General features: G+C 34.0%; 2 protein-coding genes across 2 annotated transcripts in view; one reads left to right on the top strand and one right to left on the bottom strand.

Annotated features, from left to right (window-relative positions):
* LOC132713982 (uncharacterized) overlaps positions 1 to 21,793 on the bottom strand; it is an 88,396-nt gene that overhangs the window by 27,496 nt on the left and 39,107 nt on the right. The window lies entirely within an intron of this gene.
* Positions 6,688 to 9,841, top strand: LOC132713987 (uncharacterized). The gene is made up of 3 exons (XM_060696725.1): positions 6,688 to 7,065; positions 7,337 to 7,813; positions 9,467 to 9,841. Exons 1-3 carry the CDS (start codon positions 6,688 to 6,690, stop codon positions 9,839 to 9,841), a joined length of 1,230 nt encoding a protein of 409 aa, XP_060552708.1.

The following is a 21,793-nucleotide window of genomic DNA, read 5'->3' as shown; positions in this document are numbered from 1 at the left end:
TATTTTTCTCTTCATGCTTTAACTCATCATCTTGATGAGTTTCTGAAGCCATTCCACTGCACATTTACAAGAAGAAAATGCATTTTTAACATGTCATGCATCTGGTAAAATGCTGTTCTAATATAAGCCAATCAAAAATATATTTTACAAAAACATTTACTTCAATGCTTAAATGCAACAATGCCATAACACAATGAAGGTAAGGGACATGATAAGACAGCCTTGCATAAAAATCTAAATTTTCTCATTATTAATTAATGATTTATCATAGCATTACGATGATGTCAGAGATAATTTATGAAAAAATAAGAATGATAACTAACGATGCTTGTAAAGATTATGTTCAATTTATTTCAAACAAGATGTAAATGTGCATATCATAATAACTTATATGTTACTAATGAAGGCATAAATTTTCATTTCCAATCTTACAAGAAAAGCAATTAATTTGAAATCTGACAATGTTCTAGAGCAATCTTTGATAACTTAACTTTGAAAACAATCATGCATTAAGCCACCAGTGTAAAAGCCAGGCCATTTAACCTGCACATTATAGTTCATTGTTCAAAATATTAGAAAGAGAATCAACAAGGGAAGGCAACATTCACTGAACCGGCCCTCAACAATATTCAGAAACATAGATCCACCAGCCAGGAAGCAAACTCAGCACACCTAACAAAATCAGGACAGACCGCACAATTAAGGTTGAAGCATTGGAAGGGGCTTTATTAACAATTTGATAAAGGAAATCATAGGCAAATCAATTAAGATATTAAGAAAGGTAATTCATTAAAAAGGCTGACACAGGGTTGAAGATGGTGTAGGGGAAAGAGACAGTAGAATATGGAAGAGGGTCAAAGTTGGTATTTTAGTGGAAAGGACTTACCTACTTTTGACAAGAAATAACAAAATGGGGTACAGGGAAACAAAAAGTGTCAACACAGTTAGCATGTAACAATACATTTAAACAAGACATAAGTCTTTATAGAGGGCACCACCTTGGAAATCTGCAAAACAAAAATTGTAATAATTTCATTCATATCAGATTTGGACTTTGATTGACTTGCATATTTTAGTAACTCGGTTTATGTTCTTTTCATCTTCGAATCCAATTCACTTCATCAGTATGATTATAACAAACATTTTGCAGCAGTTTATGTTCCAAGGATATTGGTTCTTCATCTTCTTTGAGTATTTCTTTTACATTAAAGAGCTGAGCTCTTATAAATGTTAACTCTTTTAACTGCTATATCTGAAGCAAATTAACTGTATACACAATAATTTTTGTTGTCTTTAATACTTTTTTTTCACTACGAGGAGCATCTTTTAAGTTTCTTGATAAAATTTGATTACAAAATCTCTTTTCTCGTATCAACAAACAACTTTCTATTCTGCCTTTCAAAGAACTATTCAATCTACTTTCCTGTCGCCTAACATAAACTAACAAAGTTACGATATCTTAAAATGTTTCAGTGACAGGTAAAAACAACAAACATGGAACATAATGTACACCATTCTGCAGACTAACATACTGAAAGCTTTATTTTTTGACATCTATCGCATCTTCATATCTTAAACGCAGTCTGTCACTATTTACATTAACTGTTTATTCTATATCCCTCACCAAACCTGACGAAAAATGCATGCTTCAATAAACATTGCGCTGTTGAAATATATTTCATAGAATCGCCTCTTTTAATAACCATTAGGCTAATCTGTTTACAACCCTCCTTTCCATTAACAGTAATTAGTGCCATGCCTTTTTACAAAGTGATTTTATCTCATTGTATTCTAAAAATAAAAGAATTATTATGTTGTAATCTGTTTATTTCTCTGAATAAAATAATTTCTAATGTATCTACACACGCCAAGAAATTATAGTTTGTTACGACAGTCAGGCAAGGACAAATGTTCAGAAAAATGAACTAAGATAAATAAACTTTGGTAATTTAAAGAAAAATTAATGTTTGTTTTTAATACTTTGCATGATTTTTTTTTTTTATTCATTGAGTTTTGAACCAGTTGATTCCATATTCAAAGAAATATGGTGACTTTCCAGCTTTAGTGGTGAATAAAGACCTTACATGCAACCCTCTGCATCATTTAAAAGTTACGAACTACATCCATCGCATAAAAAAATCCACAGTCCCTGGGAGGAATGAACCAACAGTATCTTTATTGAGACTTGATGGTATACGGTATTTTTTTCATATATGTAAAAATTGTTTGAAAACCATTTTTATAGTTGTAATAGATGTCCCATTCGTGTTTAAATATTAAAATAGTTTTGATAGAGTGTTTACAGGGGAGTATCACGTTGGGGGGCAGGATCTGACCCCCAAGCGTCTGTGGAAACATGGTAAGAATTCATTAACCAATGTAGGAATGAATTTAAGGTAGAAATGAAAGAAAAACATGGCAAATATTTTATCAACAGTTCTAGTGACATCTCAGAATATTGTAATGTTAAATTAAAGGCCCAACTGGACTATACAGTCCTACGCATAAACCCTTCCAGCCTGCTGAATCTCAGTAAGGGCTTATCAGCTAGTAAATCACTATTAACTGTATATCTCCCATTAACACGTCCACTGAGTTGAGTTTTGTCATTATTTATTGCCCCTCTGTATTCTTATCTAATGGCCCCAACTTTGAAGGATCAAATTTCTATAGAAGATACACTCACTAAATTTATCAATGTTTTTTTCTCCTTTCTTTTGTAAATGGGTCTGTGGCCCAATTGAATTGTGAAACTTAGCAATTATTTGTAAATATACTTTATAACATAAATTATGATAATTTTTTAAATTAATAATAAATAAAGTTCAATAGTTAAGTGTCACTGTTACTCATGTTACTGACTGAACCCCCCTCCCGGCTCGCTAAAAAACAAAAACAAAAAACTGTTCATAGATGAAACTTTTACTGCAAAGTGCAAGACTCTTAACTAAAATGACCAAGTAAGTATTAGCTCGACTATACTAAGAATGTGGTGAGTTGTCCTACTCACCTCGGTTTGCAAGTCGACGTCAGCGTCCATACTTTCAATTAATGTTTATGCGCCTATAACTTCTTTATTTCTTAAGGTATCAATTTCAAATATACATGTATATTCCTAATCATCATCCACATCATTTGATAAGGTGCAAAACTCTGAAACCAGTATTTCCAGAACTATATCCCATTGAACGTAAAATAATGTTATATTTTACTCTAACATCTTCATTTCATATTAAAGTGTTGACTTTAAACTTCAAACATGTGTTCCTCATCATCAACTACATCATATGTGACAATGTTGTTTTTTTACTCAAACACCAATTTTTCCAGAATTATCTCCCCATGAATTTTTTCCTCTCAAAAAATGTTACTTTTACTTTCTTTTTTATTTCTTAAGGTATCAACTTCTAACTTCAAATATATTTCCTTATCATGTGTGACAAGATTCATAACTGTAGCAGGAATATTTCCAGGATTATTTCCCCCATTAAACTTTTTTTTAAAATAAAAATTGATATTTTATAACTTTAAACAATAACATGGCAAGCTTCATTACTCTAGCATCAATATTTTCAGAATCATTATCCCTTTATACTTAGAATTTTCCTTATTAAATTCGGACTTCAACAAGAGCTGTCACACAAGATTAGTGACGATGCCCCCGAAAAAGTTTCTCAAGCATGCAGGACTGGTAGTATGAAAAGAAAATAGGATGAAAGTAACTAATTGCTTAATATTTTTTTTGTATTATTGTACCTATAATCTCTTATTGTGATAGTGTATAAGTGTAACCCTGACCTTTGAAGAAGGGACATGGTTCCTGGATACGACAGAATGTTGTCATGAGATAGACATTTGTGCCAAGTTATTTCAAAATCCCTCAATGCATGATAAAGTTACATACTGGACAGTCATGATTGTTGTGTAAGTTGGGACACACAAACGGACAGACGGACATAACCCTTTGCTGCGATACATTGTCATGATGTGGTAGGCATTTGTGCAAAAGTTATTATAAAAGTTTTCCATGCATGCCGGACATGAATGTGTATCTTCAAACTCTTCTAGAATGAATGAATACCTTCAAACTATAAGGATGACCTTAACCTTGAAGGTAGGGATAGGGGTCTTAGTCGCGACATGTCGTCTTGATGTGGAAGGTATTTATGCCTCGTTATGTTGTAATACTTTGATGCATGACAGTCCGGACATGAATGTGTGTAACTATAAACTCTAATTTTGATATAGTGAACTTCAAAATGGTAGTGTGACTTTGACCTTCGAGGTAGGGGCGTGATAAGTTGACGCGTAACACATCGTCTTGATGTGGAAGACATTTATCCCAAGTTATTTTAAAATTCTTCCATGCATGACAAAGTTACATTCCGGACACAATGTGTGAACCTATTAACTTTTATTGTGATAAAGTGAAACTTCAAAATTTTAGTGTGACCTCGACCTCTGAGGTAGGGACGTAATTCTTGGACGCGACACATCGTCTTGATGTGGTAGACATTAATGCCTAGTTATTTAAATATCATTCCATGCATGACAAAGTTATAGTCCGGATAGGAATGAAGTGGGGACGCACAGACAGACGGACGTCCAGACAGACAGAGGGACGGTGCGATTTTAATATGCCTCCCTTCGGCGGCATAAAAATGTTTTTTTATCAACACCTATATGGGATTAGATTTATAACTCATTAGTCCTGTATTTCTAGAATTATCTCCATTTCATTTTTGAATTAGGGATTTATTGAAAATTAATATATTTCTAACAATTATCTTTGTTATTATAAATGACATCAACTCTAGACTTAAGATAATTTTCCTTTGTCATTACTCACATCATGCATGACATGGTTTATAACTTTCCTTATTTCAAGAGATATTTCCTCTCTGAACTTAGAATTTTACTTTTAAAACTTTATTTACTTTTTGCTTGTATCATTTTGGTACCTTTTTTATAAAAAAAATCACATTCATCTCTTTCCCTACTAGATTGAATGATAAGCTTCAATAATGCTTTGAATCCATTATTATCATTACTAAACATTATTTTGCTCCTTCTGAAAAAAAAAAAGAATGTAAATCACTGAGGTATGATATGCCTTTAATATGAAAGTAATTTACAAAATCATTTTCATTGTGAGTTGTAAGTGATTAAAAACCTTTTTTACTGTAATCCAATTTGTATTTGTCTTCTTTACACTAAAAAGTTAAATATTAGTTTTTCTTTACATCTAAAATGTTTTCTAGTCTTCCAGCTTAAACTATACTTTCTTGAAACATGATAGGATCATAAAACATTCAATGGTGCTGCTATCAGTAATACAGTGACAAGCCGTGTAATTATAATTAAATGCTCATCACTGGCCAGAGATAGGAAATTTTGGGGGAAAACTGGAAATCTTGGGCTTGTGCGTAGGACTGTATAAAAGCCAGCAGATGGCGCTAGTGAGGGCAGGTTTCTTATTAATTTTATGCATGCTTCACTTCAGGGACCCTTTTTCAAAGATTTAAGATTAATTACCAAATGCATTTAAACAACACTTGGCATGTATGTAGGCATAGATATTCTTGATATAGATTGACCAAAATTATTCAAAATAAAACTTTGTTAAGTGTGTTTCTGGAAAAAAATACTGGCTGTCAAATTTGAAATTTGAATTTCCATGGGAGGAGCCAACTGATCATTACAGGTCATGAACCTTCAGTAGTAAACAGATGCACGTGGCAGTGTTTATTTCAGTGAGAGAGATTTGTAGCAGACGATATATATTTCAGGGAGGGAGATTTTTAGCAGACGACACATTGATAAGAAAAAACAATTACTTTTACTGATCTTACTTTATCAAAAAGTATTTATATCCAACAAATTTACAATAATCCATGAATCTATGATTTTTTTTAATTTCAAAGTACTGATTCAACTTGTATTTAAATGGTTTAAACTTCATGAAAACAGTAAATGTAACTTCCAGGTATATTTCATTTACACTATATTTTGTTGTAAATATCTTGTAGTCAAAATTACATTTCATAAATGTTTATCATTTGTATAAAATTTTTATATATTAATAGAATATTTTAAATTCCTGTCAAGATCATTTTTAGCAGTTTTTCTTAAAAGAAATGTCCCATGTAAGGCACATCCTTTGGATTTGGACATAGTTGTCTGACTTGATGAAAAACAACTGACTTCAAAAATAATATCTGGACAAGATGGCTTGATAATGTCTTTTAATTAATCTGATTAATCTTTGAGTTATATAAAACATCCATTAAACCTCTTCTGTGTAAAATCAGCTGTTTTGTTTACATTCTCTCTGCAGGTTAACACTGCATTCTATTTTAGCTCATGGTTTATAACAGACAGTTCTATTACGTCATACCAACTGTCCGTCTCAAATGAGATGTGCGCATACCGTGACCGAGAACATTCAGTACGCATTTTGATACCGTACCGAACGGACGTGGTTCGTTTATTAGACCGAGAGTTATAATCTCTATTCCTAGATTAACGCGGTTAATCTATTTTATTTCATATTTTCTGATAAATTAGATATTGTATTCTTACAGTATCAATTTAATTTCTTTTCTTGATATATATTTTGTTTATGCGAGGCATAAACTTCAGTTTTTTCTTTCGGCTTTGAGATTTTCATTCCATGTGCTTTTCAAGATGGCGGATGCCTCTACATCGGGAAGAAAAGTAATTAGTCAAGGAACATCTGGTTCGAACATGACTAAAGATGTCGATAAACAACCTGATAAATTGTTGTCGTCTAGTAAATCTGTTGCGTCCGAGGGTCGTAAAAATGAGTCTCGTGGTAAAGTGTCCACTCAGAAAAGTCAACCACCTGAGAAAATAAATGACGAAGTCATTAAAATTTTGCAAGAACTAAACACTAACGTAACAAAACAAGGTTCTAAACTTGAAAGTTTATCAAAAAGGGTAGACGATTTGTATGTTGAATATGATGAATATTGTTATCCTGACGACAGTTGTAATGATGGGTTTCTGACGGTCATAGCGTCTTGTCCAATGTCAGCGAGTCTGGTGAAGATTCCCAGCCACCACGCAAGAGGGTTTGTAATGAGAGTGACATATTTAGGAATTTGTGTGACAAATTTCAGAGTGCGGAAAAATGTGACACTGAAATAAATGACGATCTTGCTACTTTTTGTAAACAATTCTTTCCGCAATGGTATTGCTGAGGATTCTTTGTCAAACATTGTTAAAGAAATTCACAGACCCGTTAATTGTGAGTCATTGGTGAAAACTAAGGTGAACGGTTGCATATGGCGTTTGTTGAAACCCCAAATCACAGTCTGACGATGTGAAATTTCAAGCCATACAAAATGTTGTTGTGAAGGCTGCTATAAACATTTCCAAATTGTTGGATAAAGAAGGGGAAAAATTAGATACCCAGTCAATTGAATGGGGCACAAATGCCCTTGCTTTTGTTGGGCAGTCTAACAAACTCATTAACAACAAGAGGAAGGAATGCCATCGTTCGGATTTAGATCCACGATATTACCCTTTGACTTCTGCAAGCCTACCGTTTACAGAAAACCTGTATGGTGATGATATTAACAAAAGTGTGAAGGATATCCAGGACATAAGTAAAATTGGTAGAGATGTTGGAAGAAATCCTTCATTTAGGCCATTTGGTAGAAGACGTAGTGGTCGGCCAGGCATGTTTTCTCGTGGTACTGGCAGAGGTTATTTTAGGCCAGGTCATGGTTCTTCAGTCGTTCCACCACCAAAAAAACTCCCGTGTGGGGTACAAGAACAAGTAAATCAGGTCAGTAATATTTTTCAGGCAGGTAGATTGAAATTATTTGAAGAAAATTGGAGAAAATTGACAAGTGATGAAAATATATTAGACATAGTTAAGCATTGTCATATTGAATTTTTAGAAGGGCATGATCCTGTCAATTACGTATGTACAAGGAATAATTTCAGTGAAAATGAAAGTAAAATTATTGATCAAGAAATAAATAAAATGATTGATATGAATGTTTTGATTGAAGTTGATCATCATGAAAATGAATTTATTTCTCCAATTTTCTTAGTCAAAAAGAAGAATGACGAGTTTAGAATGATATTAAATCTTAAATTATTAAATGAGAGTATTGTTTATCATCATTTTAAAATGGAGACATTTGAGTCTGCCCTTAAACTGGTAAAACCTAATTGTTTCTTTGCAAGTGTAGAGACTTAAGACATGCATATTATTCAGTTCCCATAGCTACGGAACAACAAGTTAAGTTAAGATTTCAAAAAGATGGGAAATATTTTCATATGTATGCCTGCCTAATGGTATTTCTTGTGCCCCAAGAATTTTTACAAAGTTGATGAAGCCAGTTTATGCATCACTTCGCATGCTTGGACATGTTAATTCAGGGTTTATTGATGATTCTCTGCTTCTTGGAGATACATGTGATGAATGTCATCTGAATATTACAGATACAGTTAATTTGATGGGAAATTAGGGTTTATTGTTCATCCCAGAAATCTATTCTTATCCCAACTAATAAAATTACATTTTTGGGAAATGATATTGATTCCATCAATATGATTGTTACTTTACCGTTAGATAAAGTTCAAACAGTTGTCCAAGAATGCAAAGTGTTGTATAGACAGAAAAAGGAAAAAATTCAGCAAGTTGCGAGGGTTATAGGCCTTATGATTTCTACCTTTTCAGCTGTAGAAAATGGTCCTTTGTTTTATAGACAAATTGAGAATGAAAAAATTTTGGCTTTAAAGCAAAATAAAGGGAATTACAATGCATATATGATTATATCAGATGAAATGAAGGGAGAAACTTAAGTGGTGGATTGACAATCTAGCCACCGAAAAAAGACATATTAGTCATGGCAATCCAGATTTGACTATTACAACGGATGCAAGTTTAGTTGGCTGGGCAGGTATTTGTAATGGAACAAAAATAGGAGGTAGATGGACCTGTCTAGAATCTGTTTTTTCATATTAATGTTCTCGAATTGTTAGCAGTTTGCCATGCTGTCAAATCTTTTTGTTTGCACAAAAAAGACATTCATGTAAAAATTTATACAGATAATACTTGTGTTGTTTCTTATATCACAAATAAAGGTGGTATAAAATCTGAACTTTGTAATAAATATGCCAAAGAAATATGGCTTTGGTGTTTAAAGAAAAATATATGGCTTTCTGCTACACACATTCCTGTATTAGCAATGAGGCAGATTTTCAAAGTAGAAATTTCAATGAAAATGTTGAATGGCAACTTAACAAAAATATTTTTAAACAAATTGTGAAATTATTTGAAGTGCCAATAATTGACATGTTTGCCTCTAGATTGAATAAACAAGTTGATCGGTTGTTTCCTGGAAACCTGATCCAGAAGCGGAGGCAATTAATGCTTTTTTTCTTTGTGTTGGTCAGATGTATTAATTTATGCATTTCCTCCTTTCAGTTTAGTTGGTCGAACAGTACAGAAACTGAGAGAAGACAAAGGGGAAATGATACTGGTGGCACCTCTTTGGATAACACAGTATTGGTATCCAGCAGTAATGCAGTTGTTAATAGAAGTACCTTATGTTTTGAAAGTGACTACAGACACACTTATCTGTCAAATACAAAGAAAGTTCATCCACTAGTAGGTCATCTACACTTAATGGTATGTCGTTTGTCAGGGAATTGTTCCAAAGTAGACAGATTTCATCAGAGTCTACCGACATCATCATGGCATCGTGGAGACATTCCACCAAAAAACAATATTCATCGTATATCCACAAATGGGTGGAATTCTGTAGTAAAAGGAAAATTGATAAATTTCAAGTTACTGTAGACAATAATTATAAGTTTTTTGACAGATTTATTTCATTCTGGTTACAAGTATGATAGCCTAAATACAGCTAGAAGTGCATTATCTTCATTATGTATTACTGAAGATGGTTTTACAGCAGGTGCTCATCCTTTAGTGGTTAAATTTATGACAGGTGTGTTTAATTTATGTCCACCAAAAAGTAAATATAATGAAACTGGGATGTTCAAAGGTACTGTGTTATTTAAAGACATTGTCACCAGTAGATAGGTTGTCTTTGAAACAGCTAACTTGGAAGTTAGCTATGTTAATAGCTCTGACTCAAGCAAGTCGGTCTCATTCATTAAGTTTAATAACTATTGATGGTCTAAGGCAAGATCAGGATTCTATTACTGTACAATATTGCGGGTTATTAAAACAGTCCTAAGAAAAGGCAGAGATAATCCAGTTCTTCAATTGAAAAAATATACTCCAGATAGGAGGTTATGTGTGTATAGTGTTTTTCTTGAATACATAAACAGGACTAAACATATTCGAGAAGTGAGTCAAGACTTTTTGTCAGTTATATGAAACCACATAAAGCTGTTACTTCTACAACTATAAGTAGATGGCTAAAATCAGTTATGTTTTTATCAGCATTGACATTAAAAGATTTCAATCTCATAGTATAAGAGGAGCATCTGTATCAAGAGCTAAATGTTTGGAATTCCAATTAAAGAAATCATGAAAGTAGCAGGTTGGTCAAATGAAGCAACTTTTGCAAAATACTACGATAAACCTATTAAAGATAGTCTTTACGAAACTGCAGTGTTCACAGGATTGACGAATGAATCGTGTTGGTATGTGAATGTTTATTTTTTTCCGTTCATGCAAAAAATTTTTGCTATTTGCTTTAAAGTCTCATTTGAGACGGACAGTTGGTATGACGTAATAGAATCCCCCAAATAAACTAGACTTACCTTGAGTCGACGTTTGGTTGGGATTCTATGTAGTCATACAGCAACTGGAGGATCAAATGCCCGCCCATCCCTCCCTGAATGTGTGTGACACATTCTTTAATGCATTTTGCATTTAGTTTTTTATTTTATTGAAGCAAAAATTATTTTGCTTAATGCTTTAAATACTGAATGTTCTCGGGTCACGGTATGCGCACATCTCATTTGATCCCTCCAGTTGCTGTATGACTACATAGAATCCCAACCAAACGTCGACTCAAGGTAAGTCTAGTTTATTTGGGGGATTTTACACCACTGATTAGTCACACCCACAAATACTCGCTGCCGCGGCAGCGAATGTTGCCCCTTTAAGCTCTTAGAAAAGCTCTCCAAAAATAAAGGAACTTTATTTTACCTCTACAATAACATTATTATGTAACTGTTGATAATCACAATTAACTCTTTATAATTAGCCACCAAATTGTTCTTTTCTAGATTATTGCGCAATAACTGCTGGAAAACACATTAACACTTGGAATAATGACAATGTGATGACAACATGAAAGAAATGCTACAACAGCCCCTCTTGACTCCAACTGCATAACAAAACATTTTGCTCATTCTGAAATTATAAATTGCACAAACATTATTCTTTTTTAAGTGTTTCTAATCAAACAGTTGCCAGTAAATCTTCAGAGTCTGGCTTGTTTGTTTAATCAAGTGGTTACTGGTTCAAAGTTTTGTTAGCTACAAATTGTGGCTGCCATGTTTTCCAAAATCAAAGCACTGAAAGTACTGCAGGTAGAGTGAGGGCACAATTATAATCTTAGCCAGTACCGAAAATTAATTTATAAATCAGAAACCTCAAGGAATATAAATGACCTCAAATATGCAATTTTTAACAAAGAAGAAAAAATCCACTTAAATGATGCAGCTTATAACACTGAATTTCGTGTCCAACTTTAGGACTAGGTTCTAAATGACGACACGCAATAATTTAAGGTAACGGAGACCACTGATTACGCAGCAGCACTTTCTTGTCAAACATTAAAGTAACCTTCATTAACTTGTAAAACTTGCAATCAGGTCAGTTCCAAACTCAATGCCGGAAAAAATATTATCATTTTATGAACTAAGCAACATTGATATAAGAGATATATATTGTATATAGAGGTCTGTAAACATTTAAATACTTCATTCTAGGCACAAAAGAATGTAACTATGATAATATCATGAATATTATACAAAGTTTGTAAGCAGAAACATTTTACAACAATGTCATCACATGCTAAGTGAAGCAATCTCACTAATTATGCTCCCCTGCCTGGGAATCTCATCTCTAATTAAACACTCCATTATCCTATGAAACATAAATAAGTAATAACAGACATGTACTCATACCCCCTACATTATAAAATATGCTCCAAAATATTACATAATTTTCTCTACAGAGTCTCTAAATCTTATTAAATATTTATACATCAATTCTGGCTCAGGAGAACATAAATAATGTCATTTCCAATGTTTGTAAGAATGATAACATTTTGTGAAAATTAAAATACAATATATATGGTTTTTTGTCTTTGTTTTAAGTTTTAAATAGATTCCAATGACATGATTTAAACAAGACAGGACTGGAAAGTTTTTGAGATTGTGTACAATTTAATCATTAATGTAGAACTTGACCAATCAGCGCCTTGTCTGGTATATACCGGAGTAAGGTATTTTGTGTGGTGCTCCAACACTTTTTTAGACTCACTCATTTTACTTTGCCTCATGATCCATAATCTCTGATCTAAAAATAATATAATTTTTAAAGCCCGATGAACATTTCTAACAGCACATCATCAGGAACAAAAGTCTTGGGTTGGGTTAACAAAAATATCCACATATCATAAATTTATGATATTACACTAAAATTTATGCTTTAAAATTGCCATAAATAATATAATCTCTAATCAATGAACATAATCTCTAAACTAAAGTTAACACTGTTTGGTAGGTCTTGTACAAGTGGTTTTTGTTAGATATCACCTCAGTTGGCCTTTTTTTAATATACAGCACCCTATGTCATGATAATAAACTCATGTAATGGCCAATATAATCTTATCATCTACTCCAAGATATCTCAGAATCCCTGCAGTTTTCTTCTCTCAAGACATACAGATTGAAAAAAATGAAAAAAGTGGAATCCAAATATCCCCTGGAAAGGAAAAGACCCGTTGGAACAATGTTTCTTTTACACAGAATTTAATATTTTTGTTTGATTGTGTAGGAAACTTTAAGATGCACTCTTTAATCTGTTCTTGTAACCAACCAGTAATGAGCAATGAGTGTAAAGTTCCTTGCTCAAGGACACAGCAGCTTGCCTCTGATGTGGGGTTTGAGCCCCAAGTAGCCTGCATGGTTCTGTAACTAATTCAATATGTTAACCAATAACTACTCAACCACATCATAATTGACAATATTTGTCTGCAAGATATACTGAAAGTTTAGACATTTATTTTCTATCACCAATGCATGAAACCTAAACCCTAAGTTTGCTCCAGGTACATGTAGCAACAGATTCTACCTATGCAGTCAGTGCAGACCAAGATCATCTGGCACATCTGTGCCATCTTATCAGTGTCCCTACTGTTTGCTATTCAGCCAGTTGTTCATATCCAAATCGAGAATTTATGATATTTTGCATGTTATTATATAGGATTAACTCATAAAATTTCTAAAATAAACTTGTCCTGCTATCATATGGAATGCTCCATTGTCATTTAAAGGTTTCAATATCAAATAGCTAAATTAAGGCAGTTACCAGTAATTGTACAAATGTGAGGACAGTCCAGACATAGCTGCTTCTATTCTGGTAACATAGGTGTGTCTATTACTGTCTAATATAGTCTGAAATGAATTTAGTAATGCCATAGATTTATCAATTATTAACACTATATAAACAGAAATCAGGTATGTAAACACTGCAGCCTATATCACTGGAATAATATAAATAAATCCCCCTTGTTGGCGGAAATTAGTTTGGAGACATTTTCATAACTTTTCCCCTCAGGAAATCAACCAAATAAGGGATAATTATTTGTTATTATGAAAAGGTCAATCATAGCAGCCAACATTTTAATACCATTCTATTAATATAGAATGTGAAATAGTTCATGCAGCTTGCAATTTTAGGTACAGTAGACTTTGTTGACATGTGGTTTCTAAAAATAGAAATTAATTCACTGTAGTTGACCAAAAAAGGAAATCATTGCACAGATCGAAAGGGAAATCAATGAAGTGTAAGTTGTATAAAGGGAAGCTGAAAGTCAGTGAGTGCATTGTAGTTGATCAAAAGAGAAATAAATGCACAAAGTAGATCAAAAGGGGAATTAATACACTTTACCTAATATAAAGCTTAATAGTACACTGTAGCCAAAAGTGAAGCTAGAAAAAGCGACCTGTATTTGGCCAAAAGGGAAATATTAGTGCATTGTAGTTGGCCAAAAGGGAAATATTAGTGCATTGTAGTTGGCCAAAAGGGAAATAAGTGCATTGTACAGTACGCTCACCGCGGGTTTTGCTTTTTCCGCGATACCACCGCGGACGATTTTTTTTTATCGCGGACAAACGCGGGGGTTCGTATGCGATGAGAAGCCTAATTTCCCCGCGATCCCCGTTGTTCAGTTATTTCCACCGCAGACAAAATTCTGACGACCGTTCTTCATTTATCGATAAAATCAGTCACCCGTTTCCCGCGGGGGAACGCCATGGTCAGTTGGTCAGTATAAATTAACCTCCAAAAATAATAGACGTTTTATTATTTTTTAACGTCATCTTTTTTACACAATGACTTGAAAATTGACCACAATCGTCTCCTTAAATGTTATTATACGTTAAATTATTTGAACGGAATTTGAAATAAAAATAATTACAGCTGTACCTGATTTTGTTGTTGTTTTTAATATTTTTGTTATAAACGTCCACAAAACTATTCGTCCACATACCAATATTTTTACAACTGAAATCGTCATTTATCACTGTCATCTTTACTTGTTCATTCCTTGTGGTTCTATAAGTATTATTGCTGTTAAACTATATGGGAGCCATAAATATGATACTTAGTAAAAAAAAGGACATTTGTGCTGATTTCTCAATGATGACTGACGCTACAGTACATGTCCTGTAAGAGGTCGATGAGTGTGAATACAAGACAGGACATAAATAACATATTATACATTACCCAACACAATAAAAAGAAGAAGAACAAGAAAAAGCACTGCATTTGTACATGTACTTTTATTACAACAAAAAGAAAGAAAACAAACACATTTTACATCATCGTCGGATACCCACGATTGATAAACATGTCACATAACATGCAATCAACCGTGGGTAAAATGAATCGATTTGCGTCGATATACAGCAACAGGTGCGTAAAATATTTACCAATGACATCGCGTTTAACAAATCTATATTCTTCAACAGAGGAGGTAAAAAAACAAGAAACAAAATGGCAGCGCCCACGGTTAAAAACTGTTGTACGTGTCTTGCTAAAATCAATGGCAAAAACTATCGCCAAATCAGTTCTTCTGCAAGCAGATATCAATCAGAAAGGAAAACATCACGCTGTAAAAGTAAATTATCTATACGTACATATGTCCTAAAAACACAATTCTTTTTTTTGTGCCATATATGTACTTTCTAGCTGGAAATTGTTTAATTTTTCGATGTTGAACTTTTCACGTCGCCTATGGTTGTCGAAATATTGTCTGTAATACCGAACGTCGTACAGAACGAGCGTTTTGATTGGTTTTAATCGCCTCATGAAATCGTGAGGCAGCCAATGAAATAACTGCCTTTGACACACCTCTTATCGACTGAATATCGGCAAAAAATCCCACGGCTGATAAATGTTAATGGTTCGGCCGTGGGTATCCGACGATGATTTTACATATAGTTACATGTATATGTACAGTACATGTTACAGTACATGTACGTACGTATACTGATGTTTAAATACAGTAATTAATTTTTTAAATTTAAGGTTTCCACCGCGTTGACCGGTGTTTGACCGCCGCGTTCCTCCGCAATTTACCACTGCGTTCCGCGGGGGAAACGGTTTCAGCCGCCGATTTATGTCCGCGGTGGTGAAAATTTTCTGTCCGCGGGGTCACGCGGACAATATCTGAGCAAATTTTTGTCCGTGGTAAACCTCATCCGCGGGGTCACGCGGGTTTTGAAAAAGTCGCGCTGAGCGTACTGTAGTTGGCCAAAAGGGAAACAAGTGCATTGTAGTTGGCCAAAAGGGAAATAAGTGCATTGTAGTTGGCCAAAAGGGAAATAAGTGCATTGTGGGAAATAAGTGCATTGTAGTTGGCCAAAAGGGAAATAAGTGCACTGATGTTGGTCAAAAGGGAAGTTTATAAGTGCAGTGTAGTTTGGCAAAAAAAGTGTTTACTGTGGTAACTATAGACCAAAAGAGAAATTTATGCATTGTAAGTAGTCAAAAGGAAAAATTCTAACAGTTTTCAAAGAAAATATAGAAGTGACTAATTAAGGTCTATGGTGTCACCCATTAGACACCTGACATATTCATGACGGCTCTCCTACAGGGCAGGGAGAAGAATAAGTCTAGTCTTCATCAGGATTCAACATTCACAGAGCAGGGAGGAACATTTAAGTTACTTTCTGTTAAAAATAGGTAAGAACACAAGGACAGTGTCTGTGCATTCAATTCCTAACACATTAAAGTCTGGGTAGATGATAAGATCTCAAACTATCATCCTCTGTTGACAGTTAAAGCTGCGGTCTCACCTACTCCCGGCAGAGCCCAGGACTACCTCGGTAAGTTACTGGGATGATCAGGGGTGAATTTATGTTGCGGTCACACTTACCTCTGCAGCAGGACGGTAATTCCCAACTAACCACCCAGGATGGGCTCTGGACCATCCAGGCAGAGACCAGGTGAAGCTATGGTTCATGCCGTCGCTTCCCCAGTCATTCCCGGATGACGCCGGAAGAGCCCAGGTTGACCCAGGCAGAGCACATGTCGATCCAGGCAGAGCCCAGGACGATGCTGGCAGACTCCCGGTAAAACCCCGTTGGAATGAAAACGCGAGAAAATGATTACATTGATACATAAGTTTTATTTAATGTTATATCTATTGTTCCAGTACAGTAATTCATGATGATTTTTTGAAAAATCCTTATGCAAGACTGGATAAAAGGGACATGGGAAGGGTTTTAATACAAACAAGTGAAATCATCGCAAATTGTAGTGATTCTTTTGAAATGAACTGAGCTTTGCCGGAGCTCTACCAGGACCAAAGCTTGATGGTCATCTTCCGGGGCTCTGCCGGCATCCTCGGGGCTCTGCTGGCCTTAACCGGGGCTTTGCCAGCATTCACCAGGGCTCTACCGGCTATATCATGCACCTGACCATCCCCGTTTTGTGCCCGCAGAGATACAGTGCTTCCCCGGTGTAACCCCAGTCGTTCCCGGCAGAGCTAAGAATGAAGCTGGCAAAGCTATACTTCCCGGATCATCCCAGTGATATTAAATATTTTATTCCATCCGGGGTCGAATGCTGGATGTTTCCCGCAGAGTTATGGATGTACTCCGGTTGTTCCCGGATCACCCCGGACGTCTACTGGGGCTCTGCCAGGATGTAAGTGAGACTGTAGCTTTAGTTTGTATTTAAGACGAAAGTCTCTAAAACAGTTTTCTGACTTCATTGACAAATACTTTAAAAATCAAAATTTAATCAGCATTCATTTATCCATGAATACAATATAAGAAAAGAATTCCTTTAATGTCTTAGTATTTCAATACAATACAATATAATAGAATCATCACACAATACATGTATATACACTAAAACTAATGATAATAGTTTTCCTGAACTATTATTGCAGTATTAAAAGGCAGCTGCATGGCTTGTTTCTATCTCTAATAATAATAAGTATTAACAATGGAATAATAACCATCCTTATATAGATCTAAAAAGACATTTCATGTATACATGAATAGGTATATATCAGAACACATATGGAGATTGCAAATTGAAATACGCAAATATCAAATTACAAGTCAACAAGAAATTAACAAGCCATATATCAGTGTTTTCAACATTTCTAGGAAAATTATATTTATATATCTACTTTACAAAATTCTTCATTAAAGACTTGAACACAGTCAATATATTACTTATTTTTAGCTCGTCAGCCTATTTCGTTTATAAACTTAAATTCTATATATCAGAGTATTCTAGAATTCACATATTCTATTTGTCAACTCATAAACTTATTCTATTTGTAAACTAATTCTATTTATCACAATATTCTATAACTCATATATTCTATTTGTCAGCATATGTTTTATGTTTAGCTTTCCTTGTGTCAGTTTTAAATGCTTTTCCTGAAGTCAGCATATTCTATTCATCAGCCTATTTTATATACAATGTAAATATTTGTCAGCTGAAAGCATGGCATTTGGAGCAAAAATAAATTTGACATCAGCTGCACAATTCATACATCAGGTGCAATAAGAAAATGGTTTGATAAGGCAGATTAATAACCTATTGAGCTAAATACATTCAGGAATGGGGGCTTAAATGCAAAAATTAAACACCTGCAAGGATAATATAGAGATGTTTAAAACATAAAAATGTCTATTAATTCTTGAAAATAATGCTACAATATACTATTAGAGATGAATTGAGATCATATAGGTAACTGTTTATAATAAACAATATAGATCTTGTAATACTCAATTATTGATGTCTAAAAACAATGATTTCCCTACATGTATACCAGTCGGATATAGTTTGAACTTTTGAAGAACTCAGGAGAACATTGGCTTGAAAGTAGAGCCAGGCTGACCACATTGACACTTCTGTGCAATCTAAACAGGCACAATAAATGATTTTCAAATAGTACTGACATTACCTCCCCTGGCTGCGGTTTTGAGGGTCGATGTCCATATACATGTACTAGTACTTAAGCAAATGTACAGTCTTAATATCATACCATAATACCATAAAATCTTATGGTTAAGGTGCTGTCATTTTTTTCAACATAATATATATAATATTATGTAAGTCACCTTATTCAACAATTCACTTTGCTTATTTTCATATTTTGTCTATTATATCATGGAATAATGACCCCCAAGAATGGCTGCCATTTTTGTCAGGGGAGTCACATAATGTGAAAAATTGGGAAATATCCATACAGGAATCCTCATTGTACCATATAATGCACTGTTCCATTATTAAATTCAATGCAGATGCTAATATAAACTTGATATACATCAATTCACTTAAGGGTTACAGTTTCAACAAATTTAATAAAACAGACTATTTTAATTCATTAAACACTATTTTCTACATCGCTCATATTAATTTTTTTTAATGGTTGGAAAAAACATTTTATACAAGTATTGTGGAAATGGCTGGACATAAATTGGATTCCTTGTCCTACAGAAACTGGTCACATTTTCTAATTAACTTTGACACTCGCTACACTGCTTAAGGATATTGCAATGTACATGTTATATACCTTCTCTAAGCTTTCTTTATGTCAATCTCGTCTTAATTTTGGTTGTGTGAAGAGTAGTTTTAAAGTGCCAATCTGTCTGCAAATAAACACTTCTTGTTTCACATTGTTTCCAATTATACTAAATTGGTCTATTTGTATCAGACATTCAACACTAGCTTTGGACTTTTAAAGCTGCCTTCAGCTTTTATTTTTGTAGGAAAAACAATTCTGTGTTGTTTCAAACTTGAGTATTTCAGTAATTTGATCTTGGAAAGGTGCATCCGCCTTTTTTAATTATTAAAACAATGCCCTAAGAGCTACCCCTTTATAGGAAACTAGTGATGTTAGTTTCTAAAAATAGAATATCAGGAAATGAATCGTCCGCTTTACTAATTTACATATAGAGAGTAGAGGGGTATCGAGGGGCTTCCTTTTTGTTTAAATATTTTATCAACAGCTAATTTCATTTTACACCTTATTCTTTTGATTTGACAATTATATGAAATAGTATGTCTATAAATAACATACTTAACTTTTAGAATAGCTGAATGCCACTTAAAAATAACAGATCAGCAGAAAGGAAAACCAAAAAAACCCATCTAAATATAAAGAAAAATTTGCATGAAAAACTACCGTATATAATGCAGAAATCGGTCTCATTGTTGTTTGGAATCATCAACGCTGGAATATAAACATTTTTATTCTCCTATGACATATAGTTACCAGCATATTTAAAACTTCCTTTAACTGGATTTCCTACCAATTTATCAGCATTATTCTCCGCCTTAAAATAACAGTACAACATAGATTTTAACTGTGCAGTTCCCCAAAAAGTCAATTTTTTAACACCAACTTTGTTTAATTTAGTCAAATGGCTTCCATAAACTGAGCGAGCTTTTACAGATTTTAGAGAAAAGTATTAACTTTATTAAGCTAAATGTATTACTGAGAAACTTGTGCTAATAAAATCCTACCAAGACTGATTTATGACCCTGGTTCTTTTTCTTGATAAAAGTTCAAGGCATTTAAAAGTTTCAAAAGAAGATCTTCTAAAACATACACAAGTTTCTTGGTTGTTTTTTTTTCCAATTGGTTAATGCATGTATTCCAATGGACCACAGCTCGGAACTCAAATGCTTTCTGTATTCTGCTATGACATAATTGAATGTGACCAATCTTAAGCTAACAAAAAATTAATGATATAAAACAAGTCTTTTTATTATATAACTCCAGGCTCTTCGTCAAGGGAAAGAGTGTTCCAGATATAAGATTAAGGGACAAAGTCTTCTAGATATAAGATTAAGGGACAAAGTGTTCCAGATATAAGATTAAGGGACAAAGTGTTCCAGATATAAGATAAAGGGACAGAGTCTTCTAGATATAAGATTAAGGGACAGCGTGTTCCAGATATAAGATTAAGGGACAGAGTGTTCCAGATATAAGATAAAGGGACAGAGTCTTCTAGATATAAGATTAAGGGACAGCGTGTTCCAGATATAAGATTAAGGGACAGAAAGTCCATGATACTAGTATAACATTAAGGGACAGAGTGTTCCAGATATAAGATAAAGGGACAGAGTGTCCATGATACTAGTATAACATTAAGGGACAGAGTGTTCCAGATATAAGATAAAGGGACAGAGTGTCCATGATACTAGTATAATACTAGTATAAGATAAAGGGACAGAGTCTTCTAGATATAAGATTAAGGGACAGCGTGTTCCAGATATAAGATTAAGGGACAGAGTGTTCCAGATATAAGATAAAGGGACAGAGTGTTCCAGATATAAGATTAAGGGACAGAGTGTTCCAGATATAAGATAAAGGGACAGAGTGTTCCAGATATAAGATTAAGGGACAAAGTGTTCCAGATATAAGATAAAGGGACAGAGTCTTCTAGATATAAGATTAAGGACAGCGTGTTCCAGATATAAGATAAGGGACAGAGTGTCCAGATATAAGATTAAGGGACAGAGTGTTCCAGATATAAGATTAAAGGACAGAGTGTTCCAGATATAAGATTAAGGGACAAAGTGTTCCAGATATAAGATAAGGACAGAGTGTTCCAGATAAAAGATTAAGGACAGAGTGTTCCAGATGTAAGATTAAGGGACAGAGTGTTCCAGATATAAGATTAAGGAACAGAGTGTCCATGATACTAGTAAAACATTAAGGACAGAGTGTTCCAGATATAAGATAAAGGGACAGAGTGTTCCAGATATAAGATTAAGGGACAGAGTGTTCCAGATAAAGGGACAGCGTGTTCCAGATATAAGATTTAGGGACAGAGTGTTCCAGATATAGGATTAAGGGACAGAGTGTTCCAGATATAAGATTTAGGGACAGAGTGTCCATGATACTAGTATAACATTAAGGGATAGAGTGTTCCAGATATAAAATAAAGGGACAGAGTGTCCATGATACTAGTATAACATTAAGGGACAGAGTGTTCCAGATATAAAATAAAGGGACAGAGTGTCCATGATACTAGTATAACATTAAGGGACAGAGTGTTC

Source organism: Ruditapes philippinarum, unplaced genomic scaffold, assembly GCF_026571515.1.
Source record: "Ruditapes philippinarum isolate M1 unplaced genomic scaffold, ASM2657151v2 ctg294_1_1_1_1, whole genome shotgun sequence".
NCBI classification, from domain to species: domain Eukaryota; kingdom Metazoa; phylum Mollusca; class Bivalvia; order Venerida; family Veneridae; genus Ruditapes; species Ruditapes philippinarum.
Note: the sequence above shows the minus strand (reverse complement) of the source record. Positions and strands in the feature narration are given on the sequence as shown.

Bases quoted from the DNA above. Each gene is read 5' to 3' on its own strand.
- LOC132713987 (XM_060696725.1), top strand. From the start codon at position 6,688: ATGGCGGATGCCTCTACATCGGGAAGAAAAGTAATTAGTCAAGGAACA. The intron at 7,066-7,336 runs GTGAAGATTCCC...CCCAAATCACAG, and splicing joins GTCCAATGTCAGCGAGTCTG to TCTGACGATGTGAAATTTCA. The intron at 7,814-9,466 runs GTCAGTAATATT...TCCTCCTTTCAG, and splicing joins TACAAGAACAAGTAAATCAG to TTTAGTTGGTCGAACAGTAC.